General features: G+C 44.4%; 3 protein-coding genes across 3 annotated transcripts in view; all 3 read right to left on the reverse strand.

Moving 5' to 3' along the window:
* LOC136045124 (glutathione S-transferase) overlaps positions 1 to 12,292 on the reverse strand; it is a 37,313-nt gene extending 25,021 nt beyond the window's left edge. The window contains exon 1 of the mRNA XM_065730828.1: positions 12,248 to 12,292. The gene's annotated coding sequence lies outside the window, so the exon portion shown is untranslated. The remainder of the gene's footprint in view (positions 1 to 12,247) is intronic.
* On the reverse strand, positions 1,227 to 12,296 carry LOC136045129 (glutathione S-transferase-like). The gene is made up of 7 exons (XM_065730833.1): positions 12,248 to 12,296; positions 8,636 to 8,749; positions 7,495 to 7,546; positions 6,233 to 6,365; positions 5,610 to 5,751; positions 4,566 to 4,697; positions 1,227 to 1,542 (listed from the first exon to the last, which is right to left on the reverse strand). Exons 2-7 carry the CDS (start codon positions 8,720 to 8,722, stop codon positions 1,423 to 1,425), a joined length of 666 nt encoding a protein of 221 aa, XP_065586905.1. The 5' UTR covers positions 8,723 to 8,749; positions 12,248 to 12,296; the 3' UTR covers positions 1,227 to 1,422.
* Positions 12,297 to 12,764: 468 nt separating this feature from the next.
* On the reverse strand, positions 12,765 to 18,868 carry LOC136045127 (glutathione S-transferase). Its single transcript, XM_065730830.1, has 6 exons — positions 18,729 to 18,868; positions 17,560 to 17,611; positions 15,545 to 15,677; positions 14,764 to 14,905; positions 13,900 to 14,031; positions 12,765 to 12,953 (listed from the first exon to the last, which is right to left on the reverse strand). Exons 1-6 carry the CDS (start codon positions 18,813 to 18,815, stop codon positions 12,834 to 12,836), a joined length of 666 nt encoding a protein of 221 aa, XP_065586902.1. The 5' UTR covers positions 18,816 to 18,868; the 3' UTR covers positions 12,765 to 12,833.
* Between the last annotated feature and the right edge of the window lie 5,583 nt (positions 18,869 to 24,451).

Genomic DNA, 24,451 nt, shown 5'->3' on the forward strand with positions numbered 1-24,451 from the left:
TTATTCTGAACTGTCGCTGCATGTGTTCAGCACACCTGAAAGGCCCAACTCACACATTATATCCCATGACACATTTCTCCTGAGTTCCATGCTCTGAATCTGGCTGGGCAGTTATGTAACCAAACAATCTTTTAACCTCAGAGATATGTTTACACATGATAGCCTTGCAGTTATCAGTAACATAGCTCCAGAGTGTTACCTACTGACTGTTGCTTTTAGAGCTCTCTCTGCACATTCACATCAGCAGGTGCTCCTCTGAAGTACACTGTCTGCTTAGAGTTTGAGGTGAACTTCCCCCTAGTTTGCGCCCTCTCTGTCCTGCTTAGCTTGTGGTCGCAGTTTGTGTCTTCTGGGCAACGAACAGCCTTACTGCGAGTACAGAAACAGCCATCTCCACTGAAGTCCATTGTGTTGGGTTGCATCTTCAACATGCTCGAAGAGGAACAGCCACTGCTTCGCAGCACAGCTCAACCCACACTACGGGTGCTCCAAACCTCTGCTCAGCTAACATCCAGCCCTGCAGATTCCCAGACACCTCAGCCTCTTTCAGCAAAGTACTCCTTTCACATAAATACGTGTGTGATAACAAAAGACTAGGCCTTGCTCCCCTCACGCCCAAGCCACTCAGAGCACCAGGGCCGCCCGCGGGTTACCCCAGCCAGTGTCGCTGCCGGCCAGTACTGAACGCCCATGTACGTACCCAACCTCAACCTTGCTGGACTCTGAGTAGCAGAGCTGGATTCCAGGGATTATTACACGCAGCTCAAAACTGAGTTCAGCATCAGTTGCCACAAAGCTGTGCACATCAAGGACCTGCTAGCATCTGCTGCCAGCCAGAGCCTCCCTTCCTCCAACCCTGACAGCTTCTCCACTCTGCTGTTGGCTTCAAGCATTCCTCTTTTGGTCCAGTGCACTTGGTGCCCACAGCTGGCTGTTTGGTAAAGGAGATATTGGTGCAGAGGCCGTTCATGAGGCGGAGATGCTACTGACATAGCACAAGTGCAATAGGACCCCAGTCCCAAAGTACACCAAACCGAGAAATATCTGAGTTCAGAGGAAAGCTGAATTCAAACACTTCATCTCTGTTAGGACAGAGCCTGCACGCGCTGCCAACCTCTTTCCAGAATGGCTGAGCTCCCACTTACTCCAGCAACGCCAGGGAACACCAGAAAGAGAGAACAAGAGAGCTCTCAGATGTGTAAGTAGCAGCAAGAAGTCACTGAATGTACGTTTTAATATCAACTTTATTTCTGGACAACTCCTGAAGTATTTAAGACAGTTTGTTTCATTTGAGACAACTGAGATAACAACTTCATTTGCTAACGTACAAATGAAAGTAGTGAAATTAAACCAATTTCTTCAATTACAAACAGGAAACACAAGACACAGTGGAACAGAATTTCAGTTGGTTTAGGTAGCTGCTCAACTGAAAATTGCCAACAGGCCTGGTATTTCTTTTTCCTGTAGAGGTGGTTTCCTTGGACTGCCAGGCTGCAGGAATTTCTTGATGTTGGGGATATTGCTTGTTCTTGCTTTAAAACTCTACCAAACAAAAAGAAAACAGCACTATACTTAACAACCAAAGACAACTCTCAGAGTAGCACTACACTGGGTGACATGATCCTGGTGCCTGGTTCCTGGTGGCTGCAGTTTAGGGCCATTTCTCTAAAGAGGGTTTATAAATGCTCTGGATGTGGATCTCAAACACAACCGAAGGAGGTTTGCATTTGAGTCTCTAGGAGGTAGGGAGAGCTTGCAGAGACAGATCCCCACAAACTGCAAGACTGGCAGTCACCCACCACATTAACATGAGTGAATGAATGCTGGATATGGATTTGATATGCCCCACTGACTACTATCCATTACTCATAGTTCAGGCAGACGGCAATGAAAAAATTTAGAGAAGCCTGTGAACTATGAAAAGAGATTTCAGGGGTTTAGGGTGATTAGTTCAAGGGGTGGGAGCACAAGTGGTGTTTGCTTCCATACCTTCTGGGGTGGTGAAGGACACAGAATGGGCTAGGAAAACACAGGTGATGAATAATTGGCTGAGAGGTTGGTGTAGAGACAGACACTTGGGGTTTTTTGACCACGGGACAGTTTACTCGGCTCCTGGCCTGTTATCTGTTGATGGGATGCACCTATCTCAAAGGGGCAAACAAATCCTAGCACAGGAGCTAGCTGGACTCATTGAGAGAGCTTTAAACTAGCTGTGATGGGGGAAGGGGATAAAACAGGGCTCACCAGTAAAGAGCCTAAGGAGGCTGTGCTGGAGAAAGGGGTGAGGCAGATATCTCAGCTGAAGTGCATCTATACCAATGCACGCAGCATGGGCAATAAACAAGAAGAGCTTGAAGCCATTGTGAGGCAGGCTAACTATGACCTTGTGGCTATTACAGAAACATGGTGGGACCTCTCCCATGACTGGAATACTGGGATTGATGGCTACAAGCTCTTCAGAAGGCATAGACAGGGAAAAAAGGGTGGTGGCATAGCTCTCTATATCAAAGAGTGTTTTGATGTTGAAGAGCTTGAGGTTGGAAATGATAAAGTAGAGTCCCTATGGATAAAGATCAGGGGGATGGTCTTTAGGGGTAACATCATGGTGGGGGTCTGTTATAGACTTCCTAGTCAGGATGAAGAAAAGATGAGGTCTTCTATAAGCAACTCGTAGATGTTGCACGATGGCCAGCACTCATTCTCATGGGGGACTTCAACTTCCCTGATATATGCTGGAAATATAATACTGCGCAGAGGAAGCAGTCCATGAGATTTCTAGAATGTGTGGAAGATTGCTTCCTGACACAGCTGGTGCAAGAGCCTACCAGGGGAGATGCCTTGCTTGACCTGCTCTTCACTAACAGAGAAGAACTAGTAGGAGATGTGAAGGTTGGGGATTGTCTTGGCCAGAGTGACCACGAAATGGTGGAGTTTGCTATTCTTGGTGATGTCAAGAGAGTGACTAGCAAAACTGCTACCTTGGACTTCCGGAGGGCAGACTTTGACCTGTTGAGGACATTTGTTGCAAGGGTCCCTTGGGACTTGCTCCTGAGGGTTAAAGGGGTCCAGGAATCCTGAATACTCCTCAAGATGGAAATCTTAAAGGTACAGGAGCAGGCTATCCTGGAGTCCCGTAAGTTGAGCCAGAGAAGAAAAAGACCAGTGTGGATGAACCACTGTTGAGACTCTGAGAGAAAAGAAGAATGTATGTCCTCTGGAAGATGGGACAGGCTACTTGGGGAGACCACAGAGAACTTGCCAAGATTTGCAGGCAGAAAGTTAGAAATGCAAAAGCCCAGCTTGAACTTAGACTGGCTACTGCTGTAAAGGAGAACAGGAAATCCTTTTACAAATATATTAACAGCAAGAGAAAAACTAAGGAAAATTTCTCTCCTTTACTTGATGAGGCAGGGAATGTAACCACAGATGATAAGGAAAAGGCTGAGGTTCTCAATGCCTTCTTCACATCTGTCCTTAACAGATAGAGCAGTTGTCCACAGGGTACTTGCCCTGACCTGGAAGTCTGGGACAGAGCGCATAATGCACCCCCTGTGATCCAAGCAGAGATGGTCAGAGACCTGCTCCTCCATCTGAACTGCCACAAGTCCATGGGGCCAGATGGGATCCACCCAAGGGTGCTGAGGGAGCTGGCAGAGGTGATTGCCGAGCCGCTTTCTACCATCTATCAGCATTCCTGGTTATCTGGAGAGGTCCCACAAGATTGGAGGCTTGCCGATGTGACTCCCATCTACAAGAAAGGTCATAAGGAAGACCTGGGGAACTACAGGCCCGTCAGCCTGACCTCGGTATCAGGGAAAGTTATGGAGCAGATGATCTTGAGGGAGATCACACAGCACGTGCATGGCAATAAAGGGTTCAGACCCAGCCAGCACGGGTTCACAAAGGGCAGGTCATGCTTGTCCAACCTCATCTCCTTCCTTGAGTACTGTGTTCAGTTTTGGGCCCCTCACTACAAGAAGGACATTGAGGCCCTGGAGCGTGTTCAGAGAAGGGCAACAAAACTGGTGAGGGGTCTGGAGCACAAGTCTTATGAGGAGCGGCTGAGGGAGCTGGGATTGTTTAGTCTGGAGAAGAGGAGGCTCAGGAGACCTTATTGCACTCAACCACTTCCTGAAGGGGGGTTGTGGTGAGGAGGGGGTGGGCCTCTTCTCCCTGATAAATAACGACAGGACGAGAGGGAATGGCCACAAGTTGCGCCGGGGAAGATTTAGATTAGACCTGAGGAAACATTTTTTTTCTGAAAGAGTGGTCAGGCACTGGAATGGCCTGCCTAGGGAGGTGGTTGAGGCACCATCCCTAGCGATGTTCAAGAAGCGTTTAGATGAGGTGCTAAGGGATTTGATTTAGTAGTTCAGTGGTTAGGGATGGTGTTAGGAGGATGGTTGGACTAGATGATCTTGTAGGTCCTTTCCAACCTAATGTACCTATGAACCTATTTTTATTTTCACTTCTTTCCTTACCTCCCCACACCCACACTTTCTCAAGCAGTTTAAACCACTGCTTATATTATGGTTTATTTCCATTAAAACTGTCTAAATAATTACCTGTAAGAGAGGAAATTTTGCAAGTGCATCAGGCTTGAACTCTTCTACCATTAAAATGGTCTCAAGTAAATTCACATCTGCTCTGCTCAGCTTGTTGCCAACAAGAAAGTCTTGTCCATGGTCTTTCAAAACCTAAAAACACAGAACAGGGACCAGAAGTAGGTGTGAAATATGCGTGTGCCACTTCGTGTTACTTGAAACAAGGTCATTCTCTCATGGAATTGTCCCTGAAGCAAAGAAGAGTAATGAGAACATCTGCAGTACAAACTGATTACCTGACCACTCTGTCATCACAGCTATTATACAGTAGTCCTCTCTACTGTGCACATATATATGTATTTCATTATTTTTCCTGCCAGCTGAGGTCTAGCCCTCTTGCCTTCACTTCTGTACCCTTACGATTAGTACCCCACTCAGAGTTGGTCGAAGCTTAACTGAACATGACCATCAACCATACAAAATTTACAAAGGACAGGAATTCAGCCCAGGACATAGTAGGATTATTTTGGACACTTTCAAGTGATGGTGAGCTCCCTTATTTCTCAGTTCTTTCTGCTTAACTTTGGGGAATGCTGCAGTGGGGGCTCTCTGCACATAGCCTGTGCCTCAGTTTCTTGACACTTAGCTTTCAGCTTACCCATCCTCCTTTTTTTTTTTTTTTTTATATTACTGAAGGACCTGCAATCCTTCATCTGTATGCAAGGTGCAATTCTTCTAAAGCATGTTTGGTCAGAGGGTTCTGTACTTGAGGAGTCTTCATGTAAAAGCCAACGCTATTGTGGCTTCTGTCAGAAACAGCATACAGACTGAAATGTGGACATCTGTGGAACACAGCATGTCCTGAGTTATTGCAGCTCTGTATATAACCTCAATCTGCAGTGTTTTCTCTGTGGTGCTCTGCCTTCAGCCTCAGCCCACTACCAGTAAAATCAAAGCATTTATGTTTAATTTTTCCGTTCTTTTTTTTCCTGAATAAAAGACTGTGTAGATCAGGGCTGGTGTTTCAGGAAAACAATATTAAGCTACTAAATCTTTGCCACGTACCTTCTCAAAGACAGGGAAGTATCTGTTTGTGGCCTTGTCCAAAATATTAGCAAGATCCTCCTCCTTTTTATCAGCTGGTTTGAAGTCATGGTGCATGATTAAGTCATACAAATCTGCCATTCCTTCCACGTACATGTCAATTCTGAAAGCAACAGAGCCAGTTGGTAAGGTCAACTAGAGGTCTCAACAGGAACTAGTTGAACCCATTCATTTTTCACCAGGGGAGATACTTCTCTGCATTAATTTTTTTCAAACCAAATTACAGAATTGGCATATGTGACTACACAATTCCTAATACCTTAAAATGTTTGACCTCTACTCAATAGCCTTTTCAGCATTCTTCAGGTGAAAACATGGAACCCACCAGTGCTTTTTTTTTTTTTCCCCTGATAAAGCATTGATCTCTAAACATCATAAACTCCAATCTGCCTTTTTTCCTATCTTATCACCACATTTATTACTATTGTAGACATCACCTCTGGTTACAGTCAACACATGACATAATAAAACTTGTTGAATTTAAACATCTTGCAAGTGTGAATGTGAAGTGACATATTCTTGTGTTAGGCAGACAAGCAGTACCAGCTGTATGCTAACAAACAAAGGCAGTACTGGTACAGTACAGGGCTCTCTCCTTCAGGTCCTTCCCGTAGAGATTGTATTTTGCTGCGATGTAATTGAGGATGGCTCTGGTCTGCACCATCTTCATCCCATCAATCTCCACCATGGGCACTTGCTGGAACAGCAGGAATCCATCTGGGGAAGAAGACGACAAAGAGATGCTCAGTGTGTGACTGAAGATCACCTACAAGGATGTGGGAAAATAACCACCACTATTTCTGATTTGTGGCACGCTTCCTCACCGTCATAAAAAATTTGATGTCATAAAAAATTTGATTGAGGGAGGTGGTTGCACTGTTCAAGAAGCATTTAGATGAGGTGCTAAGGGATTTGATTTAGTAGTTGGGTAGGGATAGTGATAGGAGGATGGTTGGACTAGATGATCTTGTAGGTCCTTTCCAACCTTATGAACCTATGTGGAAAAAGTCCTGCGGGAACCTAGAGTACTGTTAATATCAGTGCCCATGTTTAGTGTTAATACACACATTAATATTTATCTCAAAGTCTCCAAGACTTGACCTTATACTGCAGAATAGTGGTTGGTGTTTCTCACAATTCCTGGAACAGCTGAACACCACTTGATATGAGACTGTAGTTGCATAAATCCCTGAGGAAGATGAGGATTGCAAAAGCCACTCTCAGCTCAGCCATCTCTGAAAAGCCAAGCAATGAGCATGGATGTGTAATTGGGTTTGGAGGAAATGCCAGTAACCAGTCTCACAGCAATGGAATGTAAAGACAGCAAGGTGAAATGCTGCAAGGAAAACCACAGTGCACCACAAGCACACGTTAAACTCAGAGAGCTAGAACTCTGGTTCGTACAGGTTATTAAACAACAGCTTTGTGGCAACCTGAAATATGAATGAATTTTGGGATGATCTGACTGCAGGAAATGTATTGACACGGGGCAAGTGCCAATGGTTTCACATGGATACAGAGAGGCTGCCATCTGAACACCAGGAAACACTGCTGCTGAGTTTGTGATGGAGCACAGAGCTCAGAGGCTATGGAGTCTCCTCCTTGGAAACCTTCAAAAGTCACGTGGATGTGCTCTTGGTTACCTACTCTGGGTTTCCCTGCTTGGGCAGGGGTACGGCCAGATGGACCTCGAAGTGATGCTTACTGCAAGGTGTGTCTGTGATTCCATTTGTACAAGCCACTCTAGGTTTGGTTTTTGAAGAGACAAAAGATTTCTTTCATGTTCTAGGACACACAGTTCCGATCATCATTATTATCTGATTATCAAAAAGGGAAGGAAACTTACCCGTCCTTAACTTTTGGAGGTCAGCCTTTGTTTCCAAGAATTTTTCTTCAAACTGTGGGGAGCAGAAGAAAAACTCTGTTCTGACTGCATGCTTTAATGTCTGCTTGTCATGAGACAACAAGGGCCCAAAAAGCAATGCTGCTGAGAATTTTGTTTTAGAAAAGCCAAATCAGGTTTTAAAGAATTAGTTTGCCCTTGCCATATTGCCTCCCCATCTCTCTCCCATTCAATTGAGATGTCTTCAGGGCAAGAACCTACCCAGGTTGCTCCAAAAGTAATGCCTCCTTTCCCCTCTCCCCCTCCCCCCCACCATGGAAACTACAACGGATACAAAGAGCACAGTTATACTATTTGATAGACCAAATTCTCAGCAACAAAACACTCTTCTTCAACACAGTCACCACCATCAGCTATGCATTTTCATCAGCGATGAATGAGAGTCTGCATGCCTTGTCAGTGAAAATCTGCATGGCTATGTGCATGGCTTGTCTTTCACATCGCTGTTGAAAGCTGCTGAGGCGCCTCGCTGTGCTCACATCCACTGTTTATCCTCCATAACTGTTCAGAAAACACTGATGAATGTCAATGGATGCCACCTTTTCTGCATGGAGGAATTCAGTCCCACACCTTTGCTTCATACGCACGTTCGTGTCAGATGCCATTGTGTCAGACTGCCCCTCTGCTGCCATCTTTCTCACGGCAACAAAATGTAATCAAACACTGCCAGGAAGGTTCAGCCTCTACTGACACATCACAAAGGGGCATTACTTTCACAGCAATCCACCTGCACACCTATAGGCATAACATATATGCTACTTTGGACATTCAGAGTAAACTAGAGGCCATCAGAACTTGAAGGGCTCAACTCTTCTCATTAGAGGATAAGAAGATAAGTTCTGCTGCTGTGGCTTTAAATGATTTCTTTCACTTGTCACAAGGGAGATGAATGGATAATGCTAACAGTGGGACGGACTGACACGTGGCGCCTGGAAAAGAAACAGGAACCTGGTCATCATTTGCTTGGTGATGGTTGTGCAATGCATTAGATGGAGAATCTGAAACTGCTGGTATGTCCCATTTTTTTATAAGGAATACTATAAATGGGTATTTGCCACCTGCTTTTAGTATAACAAAAACAAACCTCAACTCCAGCAGCTGCTAGTAGCCACTTTACTGGTTCCATTCGGCCTCGTACACTGACATAGTGCAGCACTGGTTTCCCAGACATCTTTCCACGTATCCGATTTCCTGATATCTGCAATAAAGAGCTGTCACAAATACAGAAGGATCAGAATGCTGTTTTTCAATCTCCAGCTGATTCTTAAACACTGCTCAAAGTTGTCTCCTTTTAAACCAATGACTGATGATGCATGACAGTCATCAAATCATCAGAGGAAACGAGTGAGAAAGTATTGAAAAGTGGTATTTCACATATGCAGTTTAGTTAAGCAGAACTGTGTTCTGGCAGCAAGTGGCTCATACTGCAGAACATGTAAAGCAAAGTCCACTTCTAGCCCAATGTGTTCTGCTCTGACTGAAAGTTTGGCTGTGCAGTATGCCAAGACAAAACTAATTACTGTAGTTTCTCTGGCAGACTTTAGCATCCATTGTAATGTGTCAGAGGGGACACTCCTCTCCATCCTTCTACACATTCACAGATTAGTATCACAGAACCATTGAAGTTGAAAAAGACCTCTAAGATCCTCTTCTCCAACCACTGAGCCATCCCCACCATGCCCAGTAACCATGACCCTCAGTGTTACATCTGCCCTTTTCTTGAACACCTCCAGGGACAGTGACTGCACTACTTCCCTCTGCAGCCTGGTGTAATACCTGACTAATCTTGCTAAGAACAACTTTTTCCCAATATCTGAACCTCCCTTCCTAAACTGAACCTCCTCTGGTGCAACTTCAGGCCATTACCCCTTGCTCTATCACTAGTTACCTGGGAGAAGAGGCCGACACCCCCTCACCAAAACCTCCTTTCTCATTCAAAGTGATAAGGTACCCCTGAGTGTTCTCTTCTCCAGATCATGCAATTTCAGTTCCCTCAGCTACTCCAATAACACTTGTACTCCAGACCCTTCACATCTTCACTGAGATTATCTGAACACACTCCAGGGCCTCGATTTCTTTTGCTGCAATGAGGGTCCCATATGTGAAAACTGCATTTGATTTAAGTCCCTACAGCACAGATTTCAGGGCCTGGTCATCCGGTCAGTTTTTCACACAGCACAGTGTATGCCTGTCCAGGCTATGTGTTGCCAGGTTTTCCAGAAGAGTACTGAAAAACAGAGTCCAAGCCTTTACTGATGTCTAGGTAGACCACAACCTCAGCCTCTCCCTCATCCACTTGGCAGGTCGCTTGGTCATAGAAGGAGATCACGTTGGTCAAGCAGGACATTCCTTACATGAACCCTTGCAGTTTATGCCTGAATCCCAGGTTGTCCAGCACAAGCCGTGTCATTGCAATGAAGAAAATTTTCTTAAGGACCTTCCCTGATACAGAGGCCAGGTAGGCAGAACTACAGTTTGCTGGATCATCTTGCTGATCCGTCAGATAGTTGAGCGTCACATTAGTATTTAATTCACAAAATCAATCCACTGCCTTTAGCATCAAGTATACAATTCCCTATGCATATCCCAAAGCAAAAAATCTTATCTTTCACAGACTGGAACTCTCAGCAGCTTTGCCCTGAGTTCACAGAGCTTTTAGCCCCTCCTACAAAGCAAACTAAAGGCACTTCTCTGCTGTTGAGTAACACTACTTCTTAATCAGTTAAAACATTTAGTTTTAACCCATTATTACCTACAAGAAGAGAATTCCTGACTCATGCTGACAGTGCACATACGGAACTCTTGTCACCATCAGCTAGGACAATCATGCCAGCACCAAATTTTATTCTTCCCATTTTCGGCGTATGGCAACTTGTTGACTAAAAATAATTGGAGCTGCCAATGATCTTAATCATTTTTAAAAAGATACCAGAATAGTAATCAAATTTTGATTAAAATATGTCACGATTTTATAGTTTTGTACCTCTTTACATAGGCTGCATCAACTACTTCATCTACTTCATCATCTTCATTCCCTTCCCTTCCTCTTGAGGCAGGGGATGTTCACTCAGCACCTTTTCATCTGAAGAACCTCAGTTTTGAACACACAAGTGTTTCTTTCTTACTGTCAAAGACATTAACTTGGGGAAAATGACTGCTGCTAATGAGAGTAGGAGGCGGTGACAGGAGAGTGCTATCAGGAGGGCCAACCGCCAGCTGTTTATGATACCTGCATTGACTCTAAAGAGTTTAGTATCCCACGGTCTCCCCTTGCCTCCACCACCTACCTAATGACTCTACCACTTTAATAGCTGTAGGCACCACAGGCACAAGTTTGTGTCTTCTGGGCAACGAACAGCCTTACTGCGAGTACAGAAACAGCCATCTCCACTGAAGTCCATTATGTTGGGTGGCATCTTCAACATGCTCGAAGAGGAACAGCCACTGCTTCGCAGCACAGCTCAACCCACACTACGGGTGCTCCAAACCTCTGCTCAGCTAACATCCAGCCCTGCAGATTCCCAGACACCCCAGCCTCTTTCAGCAAAGTACTCCTTTCACATAAATACGTGTGTGATAACAAAGACTTGATTTAGTCACAGTCGGACTAGAGCTGCTAGTGCCTAATACCTGAACAGTAGGAAGGTGTTTAGGAGAGCGCCTGATTACAGTTACACCACACACAAACACACACTACACCATGATCTGCACAAGAGTGACTTGCACTACACACAATAAAAGCGCTCCCAAACACCATTTTTTTCCAGTATTACTTATTTCCCAGGTACTCTGGAAACAGACGATGGTCGTGAGTCCCCTCCCCACCAAGGAAGAAGTGCACTGGAGGCTCTCACAGCCTGGACAAGCACTGGACAAGTGCTCCAACCTCCAGCATGTGGGTACAGGCTGGGAACTTCTCTGCAAGGGCAAGCAGCTTAAGCAGAAAGAGCAAACTGTGCTGACCTCCCCCAGAGCAGAGAGTTGGCTGTTAATCAACCCAAAGCCATGTTTTCCAGTGTCAGCAAAGAGCTCTGATCCAAAAGAGAAAAAAAAAAACACCAAAGAAGCATTTGTAGAAAAATGTCCCCACATCAACATGGCCTGTACTTGTCCATCACAGCTCCCTCAGGGAATGGCCAAGGGATGGAGCTTTGGGGCAGGAGAGGAAGAGCAGACATCTTCCAACAATGGCACTGCTGAGGGACCCAGCTTCAGGCTTTGGGATGAACACCGACTACCGTGGCACAGTGCTGAAGGGGCTGTGTTACAGCTCGGCAACACACGCTCCTTGGAAAAGCAACACATCACATCCCAGTAGCAAACTTGTACCTTTCCAGAGCAGCACTACTGCTGATCTGAACAGAACTTGCTGATCTGAAGAGAAATCACAAACCACCTCTATCTTCTGCCTCGGGCCTCAGCTACACCCAACAGAGCGACAGCTACAGCTGTGAGCACTGGTTGCTTTTTTGTTTCTGTTTTTTTCCTGTTGTTTCGGCTTTTCGGTTTAAAACAACGCGAGCACCGGCCTCGCAGGAAGAAGCACAGAAACAAAGTGCAGAGCGCGTCCGCAGCCCGCGGCCGGAACACAACCGCTCTTCGCCATTGCACAGCTCCACCGGGCTGCTCGGGCAGAGGGACCTCGGAACACAGACCCTGCTGCGGCCAGCCCGCCCTGGGCACTGCAACTGCTTACCAGAGTGCGGTTTCCTCCGGGATTCGGCCCAGCTCCTTCCACCTCCCGAGCTGGAAAGAGTCTCCTGAAGGAGGCCAAGAAGAAATCACCGTCCCCAAACAGCACCTCAACCCCGACGCTACCGTTCCCCGCCGCCTTTATCGGGCGCGGGGGTTGGAGCGGCCGGGGGGGCGCTACCGGCTGATGCTCCGCCCCTGGGGCGCCCTGAGCGGCAGCGCTGCGGGGATACGGCGCTGCCTTTGGGGCTTTTGCCCCCCTCCTTCCCCCGCTGCCGGCTCGCCCGGTTAACTTTGGGGAGCGGCGGTAAGAGAGAGCGGAGAGTCCTCCGATGTGCGAGGAGCAGCAAGAAGTCACTGAGCGTACACTTGACCGTCAACAGTGAGACTTTATTGGAGGAAAATTCTTAACTATTTAAGACACAGTTTCATCCAGTGTACCCCTAATTGAGCTATTTGCTTTGGAATTATTTGCCGTAGGCCAAGGAAAGAGACATTATAAACATTTTCGCTAATTTTGTTAATTTCACTTTGCTTCTCAGCAAACACAGAGACAGTGAAATGGAGTTTCAGTGGGTTCAGGTTGCTGCTCAATGGAAAATTGCCATCAGTTTTGGTATTTCTTTTTCCTGCACAGGTGGTTTCCTCGGGCTTCCAGGCTGCAGGAATTTCTTGATGTTGGGGATATTGCTTGTTCTTGCTTTAAAACTCTAAAAAAACAAAAGAGTTTTATGGAGCATACAGCGCTATCCTCAAGAACAATGGTAACCATCAGAATAGCAGTTCACTATGTTACATGAGCCTGATGGCAGGTCCCCAGCGGCCCTATTTAGGCCCAGTCCTTTAGTATGCTTATAAATGATCTGCATATAGGACTCAAGTGCATCCAAAGGAGGTTTGCACGTGATTCTAAGTCAAGAGGAGCAGTTGACTCAATAATGGGTGCAGAGACCTTGCAGAAAGAGATCTCACCAAACTGAAAGTCTGCAGACACCCACAACATGAAGTTTAACATGAGCAAACACTGGATTCTGCACCTAGGACAGAGCAACTCTGGATATATGTATGAAGTAGAGGACAACAGGCAGCAGAGCAGTTCAGTGAAAATGGATCTGGTGTTCTGGTTGATGACAAGTTGAACGTCAGCCAGCAAAATGCCCTGGCAGCACAAAGGGCCAATGCACCCTGTGGTGCCCCAGGCCCAGTGCTGCTAACAGGCAAGGGGAGGCTTTGTCTTCCTCTGCTTTGTGCTGTGCAGCCCTCACCCCCAGCACTGCATGCAGGTTTGGCTCCCAAAATATTACAAGGACAGTAAGGTGAAGATATAGATTAGAGGAAACATTTTTTCTCTGAAAGAGTGGTCAGGCACTGGAATGGCCTGCCTAGGGAGGTGGTTGAGGCACCATCCCTAGTGCTGTTCAAGAAGCGTTTAGATGAGGTGCTAAGGGATTTGATTTAGTAGTTCAGTGGTTAGGGATGGTGTTAGGAGGATGGTTGGACTAGATGATCTTGTAGGTCCTTTCCAACCTAATGTACCTATGAACCTATTTTTATTTTCACTTCTTTCCTTACCTCCCCACACCCACACTTTCTCAAGCAGTTTAAACCACTGCTTATATTATGGTTTATTTCCATTAAAACTGTCTAAATAATTACCTGTAAGAGAGGAAATTTTGCAAGTGCATCAGGCTTGTACTCTTCTACCATTAAAATGGTCTCAAGTAAATGCACATCTGCTCTGCTCAGCTTGTTGCCAACAAGAAAGTCTTGTCCATGGTCTTTCAAAACCTAAAAACACAGAACAGGGACCAGAAGTAGGTGTGAAATATGCGTGTACCACTTCACGTTACTTGAAACAAGGTCATTCTCTCATGGAATTGTCCCTGAAGCAAAGAAGAGTAATGAGAACATCTGCAGTACAAACTGATTACCTGACCACTCTGTCATCACAGCTATTATACAGCAGTCCTCTCTATTCTGCACATATATATATATATATATGCATTTCATTATTTTTCCTGCCAGCTGAGGTCTAGCCCTCTTGCCTTCACTTCTGTACCTTTTATAATTAGAGCCTCACTCAGTGTTTGTCTATGCATCATGGAACACAACTGTCAAATGTACAAAATTTACAAAGGACGTAGTAGGATTACTTTGGGCACTTTCAAGTGATGGTGAACTCCCTTATTTCTCAGTTCTTTATTCTTCACTTTGGGGAATGCTGCAGTGGGGGCTCTCTGCATGCAGCCTGTACCTCAGTTTCTTGACACCCAGCTTACCCATCTTCCCCTTTTTTTCATCTGTGGAACTCAGTGTGTACTGGATATCTCCTAGATCTGCAGCATCTTCTCTCCCCTCTGTTGTATCCTGTCTCCTGCCCCATCCACTCCTACCCAACCATAGCATTTCAATTTATGTGCTAATTTTTCCTCTGATGACCTGAATAAAAAATCTTTGTGTAGATGAAAGCTGGTGTTTCAGAAAAATAATATTAATTAAGCTGCTTAATATATCACATACCTTCTCAAAAACTGGAAAGTATCTGCTTGTGACCTTGTCCAAAGCATTTGCAAGTTCTTCCTTCTTTTTATCTTCTGGTTGGAAAGCGCTCCTCATGATTAACTCATTCAGATCTGCCATTCCTTCCACATACATGTCAATTCTGAAAGGAACACAGCCAGTTGGTCAGCTCAAATAGAGGAAAAGGTGACAACTTTAAAAAGTGACAACTTTGAGCAGTGTTTGAGAATCAGCTGGAGATTGAAAAACAGCACAACAGGAACTAGTTGAACCCCTCAGTAAAAGCCTGTACCCATTCATTTTTCACCAGAGGAGATACTTCTCTGCAATAATTTTTTTTTGCAAATATGAATACAGAATTGGCATATGTGTATCCAAAGCCATGCTAAAGCTCTCATCAGCTGTGTTTAATCAAACTAGCAGTCTATACAATTCCTAATAAATACCTTAAAATGTGCTTATTACATTGAAGCATTTTAGAATACTTCAGGTTAAACCGTGGTTCCCCAGTGCTCTTGCTTTTCTTTTTCCTCTGATAACTGTACTGAACTCTGATCTTTATGAATTCCTTTATGCCTTTCTGCCTGCCTTATCTAGCTTTTTATTACTATTGTAGACATTGCCCACATTCAAGTTCAACACATGCTCTAACAAAATATGCTGAATCATTGTGACTCTGAATGTGAGCAGAGATAGATATTCTGTGTTACAACACAATTTGTTATGCAGACAAGTAGTATTAGCTGCATGCTAACAAACAAAGGCAGTACTGGTACAGTACAGGGCTCTCTCCTTCAGGTCCTTCCCGTAGAGATTGTATTTTGCTGCGATGTAGTTGAGGATGGCTCTGCTCTGCACCATCTTCATCCCATCGATCTCTACCATGGGCACTTGCTGGAACAGCAGGAATCCATCTGGGGAAGAAGACGACAAAGAGAAGCTCAGTGTGACTGAAGGTCACCTGCAGGGATATGGGAAAATAACCACCATTCTTATTTTTCATCCCTCATTCTCATAATATGGTATGGAAAGCTTTGCCATAAGACCATTTATTAGTGACATACTAATAACGTGTAATGAGTTTCTTGAAGTTTCTTCAAATACAAAGAAGTACCCAAATGGAGATCCTTCAGCAGTCATATGCTGAAAAACTTAAGTCCAGAACTGTGTGGCCCTAATTCACTTGATTTTTGTTGAGGTCAATACAGATTCTGAGGACTAAACGATCTGACCTACTGTGTACGTAATTCTGTTATGCTTCCTATGCATCCTAGTAAGGATGTTGAAAACCTAGACTTCCGTTAATGTTTAATGTTCCCAGGATCACAGAGTTGTAGGGGTTGGAAGGGACATGTAGAGACCATCTAGTCCATCACCCTGCCAGAGCAGCTCCCAGCCCAGGTTGCACAGGTGGGTGTCCAGGTGGGTCCTGAACGTCTCCAGAGAAGGAGACTCCACCACCTCTCTGTGCAGCTGTGCCACTGCTCCGTCACTGCACTGTGAAGAAGTTCCCACACACATTTGTGCAGAACTTCCTATGCTTCAGTTTGTGGCCATTTCCCCTCATCTTATCACCACACATTGCTGAGAAGAGTCCAGCCTCATTCCTTTACCTCCGATTCCTTAGATATTTATAGACATGGATCAGATTCCCTCTGGGTCTTCTTTTGTCAAGACCCAGGTCTCTCAGCCTTTCATAACGGAGGTGTTCCCAGCCCTGTATCATCTTTGTAGCCCTTCACTAAACTCTTTCCAGGAGATCCCTGTCTTCTTTATACCAGGGAGCCCAGAACTGGACACAGTACTCCAGTTGAGGCCTCACCAGGGCAGAGTAGAGGGGGAGGATCACCTCCCTCAACCTGCTGGCCACGCTCTTTTTAATGCACCCCAGGATACCATTGGCCTCCTTGGCCTTCTGGGCACACTGCTGGCTCATGGCCAGTCTGTCATCCACCAGGACACCCAGGTCCCTCTGCTCAGAGCTCCTTTCCAGCAGGTCATCCCCCAGCCTGTACTGGTGCTTGCTGTTATTAATGTTAATGTACTTGTTAATATTTATCCTTTTGACTTTTACACTGACTTTCTACAAAACCATGCTTGAAGCAGGGAATAATGGTGGGTGATTCACGTGATTCCTGAATATGCCAGATACCAGTTGGTGTGAGATAGTAGCTGTATAAATCCCTGATTTGTCTGTCGAAGTCTTACACTAGGAAGGAGGAAGACAAAATACCTCTGGGAACTGCTGAAAGAAACAGAGTATTTGCAGCATGAAATCACATTTCTTGAGGCAGCTATCGTGTCAGCTGTGTCCACTTTTGGAGCCACAGAAAGACAGGCTTGCACACAAACAGAAATCTTTTGGTAGTAACGATGTTTTCATTTGTGCTCGCACCTCAAGATGATCTGATTGCAGAAAATACACTGACATAGGGCAAGTGCCAATGGGTACGAACAGGAATTCCCATCAGAACACCAGGAAACACTGTTACTGTGTGGGTGATGGAGCACTGGCAGAGGTTGCCCAGAGGCTGTGAAAATCTCCTTGGAAATCTTCAAAAGCCATCTGGATGTGGTCCTGGATACGTACTCTGGGTGTCCCTGCTTGAGCAGGGGCAGGGCCAGATGTGTGTCTACAGACGTCTGCAGGCTGTGATTCCACCTGTACAAGCCAGTCTGGGTTTTCTTTTCAAGAGATTCATGATTGGAATTGTGTCTAAGATTCCTTTCATGTTTCAGGACAAACAACTCTAGTCATCATTATTATCTGATTATTGAAAAGGGAAGGAAACTTACCTGACTTTAACTTTTGGAGATCATCCTTTGTTTCCAAAAATTTTTCTTCAAACTGTAGGGAATGGAGAAGAAAAACTGTTCTGACCGCGTACTTTAACGTCTGCTTGTCATGAGACAACAAGAGCCCAAAAAGCAGTGCCGCTGGGGATTTTGTTTAAGAAAAGGTAAATCAGGTTTTAAAGAATTAGTTTGCCCTTGCCATATTGTCTCCTCATCTCTCTCCCTTTCAGATTTTTATTTCTGTGCCCATCACATTTTGGCTAAACCTGAGGTGATGCAAAGCACAAAAATTTGTCTTGTGAAGAAACAATGAGCATGATGCTAGAAGAGAGTAGATTTAGACTACACACTGGGAAGAAACTCTTTACTGTGAAGGTAGTGAAATACTGGAACATGTTGCCCAGGGATGTTGTGGATGCCTCCTCCCTGAGGCTGGATGGGGCTTTGAGCAACCTGGTCTAGAGGGAGGTGTCCCTGCCTGTAGCAGGGAGGTTGGAACTAGATGGTCTTTAAGTTCTCTTCCAACCCAAACCATTCTGTGAAGATGTGATTCAGTGTTTCTGTGCTTCTGTACCGAGCACTGGCAAGAGGTGTTGCAAGGAGGAGAATAGGTATATTCATGCTGGAAAAGTGGATTCATGTTAGAGCTTGAATTTCAAAAGCTGACAAAAGGAGGAATGGAGACCATGTGCTCCTTGCAGCTTTCTGGCACATTGCCCATCACAACAGCAAACAAAAAGCTCAGCTCATAAAACTCACACTCCCTGCTCTATTATGTAGCAATAATTTAAGTTAAAACAATGAGTGTTTTATAATATACAGTATGTTCAAGGATAAACTTGGTTTTAATAGGCATAATATACATGCTGATTTGTACATTGAGATTTAATTACGGGCCTTAAGAAGTTCAAGTACTTGACTCCTCTGATTAGAGGACATTAAGCCAAGTTCTGCTTTTAAATGATTTCTTAGAGTAGTCACAAGAAAAATGCATTCATAATGCTAACAGTGTGCTCAGCATATGATGCTTGGAAGTGAAACAGGAATTTGCTCCTGCAAAGGGCAAGGTAGTAGTGATCTTATGCTTCGTTGCAGTTGTGCATTTCTTAAGAGGAATTCTATACATGAGTATTTGTAACACTCTTTTAGTAGAACAACCATAGACAAACCTCAACTCCGGCAGCCGCAAGCAGCCACCTTATTGGTTCCATTCGACCTCGTGCATTGACATAGTGCAGAACTGGTTTCCCAGACATGTTTCCACGTATTTGATTTCCTGCTTCCTAGAATGAAGAAGAAATATCAGAAATAAAGAAGGATTAGAATGCTGTTTTTGAATCTCCAGCTTGTTCTCAAGCACTACTCAGAGTTGTCTTCTTTTAAATCAGTGAGTGATGATGCGTGACTGCCATCAAACTGGAAGACATAAGAAAAAAATACATTGAAAGGTTGCAATGAATTTTCAACGTGCAGTTTAGTTAAGCAGAACTGTGTGCTGAAATAATTTGGCCCGTATCAGAGAATGTGCAAAGCAAAGATCACTTCCAACCTGAAGAGTTCATCTCTTCATGCAAAGCTAGTTATGTAGCACATACTGCTCCATACTCAATATAAACTTGGTAATTGCTGTAGTTTCTCTGGTAGCCATTAGGTTCCACTGTAAAGGAAGGATTTTCCCCTCCCTCCCTATACACAGTCTAATTCACAGCAGTCCCCATTCCTCTCCTTTCTTTGGGCCAGACCTGAATTGAATTTTGTCCCTGCTATCATTTGGCTGCCATCACCACATCAGGGCAAAGTGAGATCCCTGCTCAGTTCAGCTGCAGCTCATGCTGGAAATTAAAGCAGAAACTGTCTCCAGGCACATGGGCACCTGCTTCATTCAGGACCATGGCACAGCAAACACAGTGAGGGCGTAGGCAGTACACAGTTTATACTCGCAGCACAGTCATGAAAAACAAGTCAACACAAAAGCTGCAGTATGAACAGTAGCAAAAAGGAAACGGCTACAGCAAAACATATCCCCCTTGTAAGGAGCATGCCAACGTCTCTAAAATAGGAACTACTTCACACTTCTGAGATCTAAACTGATCATTCTACAATCTGTATGCCTACCAAGCAACTTATTATTAATTAATCATTTGGTGCACAAAGCCACATTAGCAAGAATGCACCGGCAGGTATTTAATCCACAAAATCCATCCACTGCCTTTAGCATCAAGTACACTAATTCCCTATAGATATCCAAAACCCAAAAAGCTTACCTTGTACAGACTGGAGCTCACACTGAGCTCTCAGCAGATTGGACCTGAAGTTATAGAGCTTTTAGCCCCTCCTACAAAGCAAACTGAAGACACTTCTCTGCTGTTGGGATACACTATTTGTTAATCAGTAAAACCATTTAGTTTTAATCACTTATTATCTACAGGAAATGCATTTCTGATTAATGCTGACTATGAACATATGTAACACTTGTGAGAGGTCACCATCATTTGGGACAACTGTGCCTCTGTGCCTAGTTTTGTACCTTTTCTTCCATATTTTATCAACTATTTCTGCATGAATCTTTGATCAGCTTCATTCCCTTCCTGTAGAAAGAGGGGATGTTTCTTCAGGATATTTTCTTCTGCTAAATCTCTTTCTTGGACATAGAAGTTGTTTGTACTTTTTGTCAAATATATTACCCTGGATTTGACCCAGGGAAATGATTGTGACTAACGATAGTAGGATGTGGTGAATGGAGAGTGGTATCAGGAAGGCAAACTGCTAACTGTTGTCTTTTGATAACTTTGTTGACTCTAAAGAGTCAGTACTGCATGAACTCCCTTGCCCCATCCTCCTGTCTAATCTAGCTGATTTTTAATGTAGGCATCACATGCAGGCAAGGTCAGTGTACTCTGTGAAAATCTGCTGAACTTCCCCAGGGCTAAAAGTGAGCTAGGATATTTTTCTGGTATTACACAGAGGAAGTATGGAGTGTAGCCAAAGAAATGAGTTCTTACATTGCTGGGCTGTCTCCTTCAGGAGGACGCTCCAGAAGGAAAGGAAAACAAGTTCAAGTAAGCTGTGTGATAGCAGAACCCAACTGGAGGAAGAGTGCATGGCTTGGAACGATTCACGACCCTGATTGGATAAGCGCCTGTATGCGTGGTTAAGGACTGTTCGGGGAGTATTTTGTTCACATGTAAAGGCAGGTGGGAAAGTTACAAGAGAAAACTTATCAGTGCATATAAGGGATGTTAGAACCTGTAATAGACTATATGGATTGTCCACATCTGAGTCTGTGCCTCAGATACTGCACACCCTCACTGGTGCAGATATTAAGATGTCAGCATGCAGACTCTTGATCATCACTAGCAAAATGCATAGCTAATGGAGGTGACTATGTTGAAAAATCTTGTTTTGTAGTTGAGAATTTGTTTTATCAATTAGTGCTATTGTGCACCTTGTGTGAGTTCCAGTTTCCTTGTTAATAAATAGGAGGCATTACTTTCTGAGGGACCTACATACCTCTCTACAAGGTAGACTACCTCTTTAATCATTTACAGGCCTTGCCTTGACAAAACCCAGAACTCTTGTAAATATCCTAGAAGGTCCTGGGACTGCAGCTACCAGGACTTCACATATCTAAGAACTGCAACGTAAGAATTTGAGCATGAAATTAATCACAGTGTAGACAGCTTGGGTAAAACTCATCTGACATAAATTTGTAGACAGATACATCTGGTCCAGCCATCTGGCCGCCTTTAAATAAACCTAAATCCACGTAGGAGGAATCCCTCTCCAAATGCTGGAGCCACAGCTGATATCCAAACCAAAGCCAGCAGTATGCACTCAGAAGGTCAACGTCTGGCATGTCTGAAGGCATCTGATTTTAAGTACTTCTCAGTTCAGGTGAACTATCCAGGTGTTAAAGCTAGGGGAAGTCTCAGATATATACCTTAATAGCTTAACCATGAATATTCAACACGGTGCTGCTGCTGGCCACCAGCTTGTTCCCATTCGGTGTCTTCCTTTATGATAATATGACCGATATATGTAATAATTGGTTTATTTTCAGAAAAATAGCTATCTTGTTTAGCTTGCCTATAGTCTTGATAACACTGAGGGACACACTGTGTTTTTCATTTTTGAAACTTTACAAATGTGATGATATTTTACAGGAGGGCCCTACCTATCACACAGGAATAACTCATACAGGGATGTTTTCTACTTTTGTTCTATTTATGCCCAGAGTATAAAGATGTATGTGAATAAAGAATTTGCTAGCACTCACTACAGCTGTGTTATAGCTGTACTTAGGCATAGACCTGGCTTCACATGGAGAAGTACTGTTGAAAAGATGAGTTTCAGAGTTTGCAGTTCATAACCTGAAAACTACACAACTGTATCAAATATAGCATAAAAGATAGCTTGCCTTTGACAAAATGCAGAGCATGTTTGATCTGTACATGTTGGATTGCTGGGCTGAGGCCAGTGGCATGACATTCAGTGAGACCATGTGCAAGGTCCTTCACTTTGGCCACAGCAACCTCAGTCAACACTACAGGCAACTCTTCTTAAGAGTGGCTGGAAAGCTGCATGGAGGAGGAGGAACTTGGGGTATTAGTCATCAGCCATGTGAACATGACACAGCAGTGTGCCCAGGTGGCCAAGAAGGCCAATGGCATTCTGAATTTTATCAGAAGTAGTGCCGCCAGCAGGAGCATGGAGGTGGTCTTCCCAATGTACTCTACCCTGGTGAGGCCACACTTTTGAGTACTGTGTTTGGTTTTGAGCCCCTCACCACAAGAGGGACATTGAGGCCCTGGAGCATGTCCAGAGAAGGACAAAGGTGCTGAGAGGGGTCTGGAGCACAAATCTTATGAGAAGAGGCTGAGGGAACTGGGATTCCTCAGTCTGGAGAAGAGGAGGCTCAGGGGAGACCCTACAGACCTCTACAACTACCCAAAGGGAGGTTGTGGTGAGGTGGGGGTCATCCTCTTCTGTGTAACTAGTGATAAGACAAGAGGGAGTGGCCTCAAGTTGCACCAGAGGAGACTAAGTTTGGACTTCAGGAAAGATTTCTTCTCTGAAAGAGTGGTCAGGCACTGGAACAGGCTGCTCAGGGAGGTGGTAGAGTCACCATCCCTGGAGGTGTTCAAGAAACATTTAAATGTTGTACTAAGGGAGATGATTTAGTGGGAAAATATTGGTGATAAGTGCACAGTTGGACTGGATGATCTTGGAGCTCTTTTCAGACCTTGGTGATTCTATGATTCTATACACAGTTTAAGACCCCACTTCATCTCACTGCACCCTAACAGAAGTATTTTTTTGTTCTTTTGTTTTACAGCTAATGCAAAGACATAGGGAAAAGGTGAGTGAAAGCCGACTTATTTTATTATTATTACTCCATCAAGAGAAATGGATATGCTTGATAAAACAATTTCTTCTAGCTGTGACTGGTACTGTTCCTTCTCACTGTGTTTGCAGGAGACCAAAATTTTGGCTTGCCCATGTCTGTTGAAGGAGCAGTGGCCACAGTTGCTTACAGTGGTGCAGCTCTGAAGGGAGCAAGCATTTTTTTGCTGGCTAGGAGATCATGGTGAGGGTGCTGTAGAGCAAGCAATCTACAAAAAAGATTTATTCTTCTCTTTTCTCTTTACAAAATACATCTTCCAATTTTTTTCCCCATTTTTTTTCTACATTTTTGTTGTGTTGATATTAAACACCAAATTTTGTTACTATTTGAATGTTTTCTTTCTTAATTTTGTTGAGATATTTTAAGTTGAATTTCTGACAAGTTCCATATCTACTCTGTGGCCTTTCTGGGGCTAAAAGCTGGCTGAGGCTACAGCAACGTCACAGGTGAGAGTGGGGTAAGCTGAGTAGATACGTCATAGCCACAGGGCTTGCATGTTCTCAGCAGCAGTTTGTGGGCAAAGCTGCTGGAGCAAAATTTTTGTCTACAAATGCTGCCTGCCAGATCAGGCCCTGCCACAAATCAGATTTTGTCTGCTATAACTGTATGTAAGCCCTAGTACTTTTGTTTTAAGTTGGAGTTCACAGGGGATGTGGTCTCCATGCACAGGCCCAAGTACATCAGCTTTCTTGTTTGGACAATACAAGACATAGCTTAGTGGTTGGACTAGGCAGGTCACACTGATGAGAGTACTTGAAGATCCTTAATGCTTTTTCCAACCTAGATGATTTTATGATTCTATGTCCAGTAACATGAAGTGACAATGTGACAACATCTAACAAATAATTTATGTCACTGTCCTAGTAAAATCCAGCCATCTAGGCAGAAAAATGTGACCAAAGTCACTTTCCAATGAAACTTAGATTTTGAGGATAGAAATAATGATCATAAACCATTAAAGGTTTAGTGAGCTTACTAACAAGAGAGGAGGGAGATTGACAATAGGGGAAATTTAGGCAACTGTATGACACTTTAAATGCACCTAAGTTGTTCTGTCCATGAAACATGCTACTCTGTGACTTACCTTCTCCCTTCCCTGCTGTCCCACTGTGGATCAACTCCAGCACTATGGACAGACCTCACTGGAGCAGCTGTGACCACCTTGGTGTAACTGGCCCACAGCACTGACACACGGTTGGTGGGGACACATGGTGCCCCTGAAGCAGCAGCAGGTCAAGGGTGCACACAGTTCACTCGGTGCAAAGTGGCAGCTTAAGTTTTGCCTTCCAGAGATCCAAGAGGAGCCTTAGAGCAAGGGAGGGTCAATCTGAACGGCAGAAATGGCAAATCTAGCACAGCTTCTGCAAGGGGAGAAAAACTTCTATTTTCGATGTTGCCAGCAAGTGGGTCGGTGTCAGGGCACAGGAAGTACTCAGGAAACATGCTGTTAGGATTTAGCTTCAGAAGCAATAGATGAAAGTAGCATTA

This window comes from Cyrtonyx montezumae, unplaced genomic scaffold (assembly GCF_038088225.1).
Source record: "Cyrtonyx montezumae isolate F1298 unplaced genomic scaffold, pur_monq_1.0 scaffold_13, whole genome shotgun sequence".
NCBI classification, from domain to species: domain Eukaryota; kingdom Metazoa; phylum Chordata; class Aves; order Galliformes; family Odontophoridae; genus Cyrtonyx; species Cyrtonyx montezumae.

Bases quoted from the DNA above. Each gene is read 5' to 3' on its own strand.
- LOC136045129 (XM_065730833.1), bottom strand. From the start codon at position 8,722: ATGTCTGGGAAACCAGTGCTGCACTATGTCAGTGTACGAGGCCGAATG. The intron at 7,547-8,635 runs GTTTGTTTTTGT...TGCTCCCCACAG, and splicing joins TAGCAGCTGCTGGAGTTGAG to TTTGAAGAAAAATTCTTGGA. The intron at 1,543-4,565 runs GTAATTATTTAG...TTTGTTTGGTAG, and splicing joins CAAAATTTCCTCTCTTACAG to AGTTTTAAAGCAAGAACAAG.
- LOC136045127 (XM_065730830.1), bottom strand. From the start codon at position 18,815: ATGTCTGGGAAACCAGTTCTGCACTATGTCAATGCACGAGGTCGAATG. The intron at 15,678-17,559 runs GTAAGTTTCCTT...CTTCTTCCCCAG, and splicing joins TCTCCAAAAGTTAAAGTCAG to ATGGATTCCTGCTGTTCCAG. The intron at 14,032-14,763 runs GTATGTGATATA...CTGTGTTTTTAG, and splicing joins ACTTTCCAGTTTTTGAGAAG to GTTTTGAAAGACCATGGACA.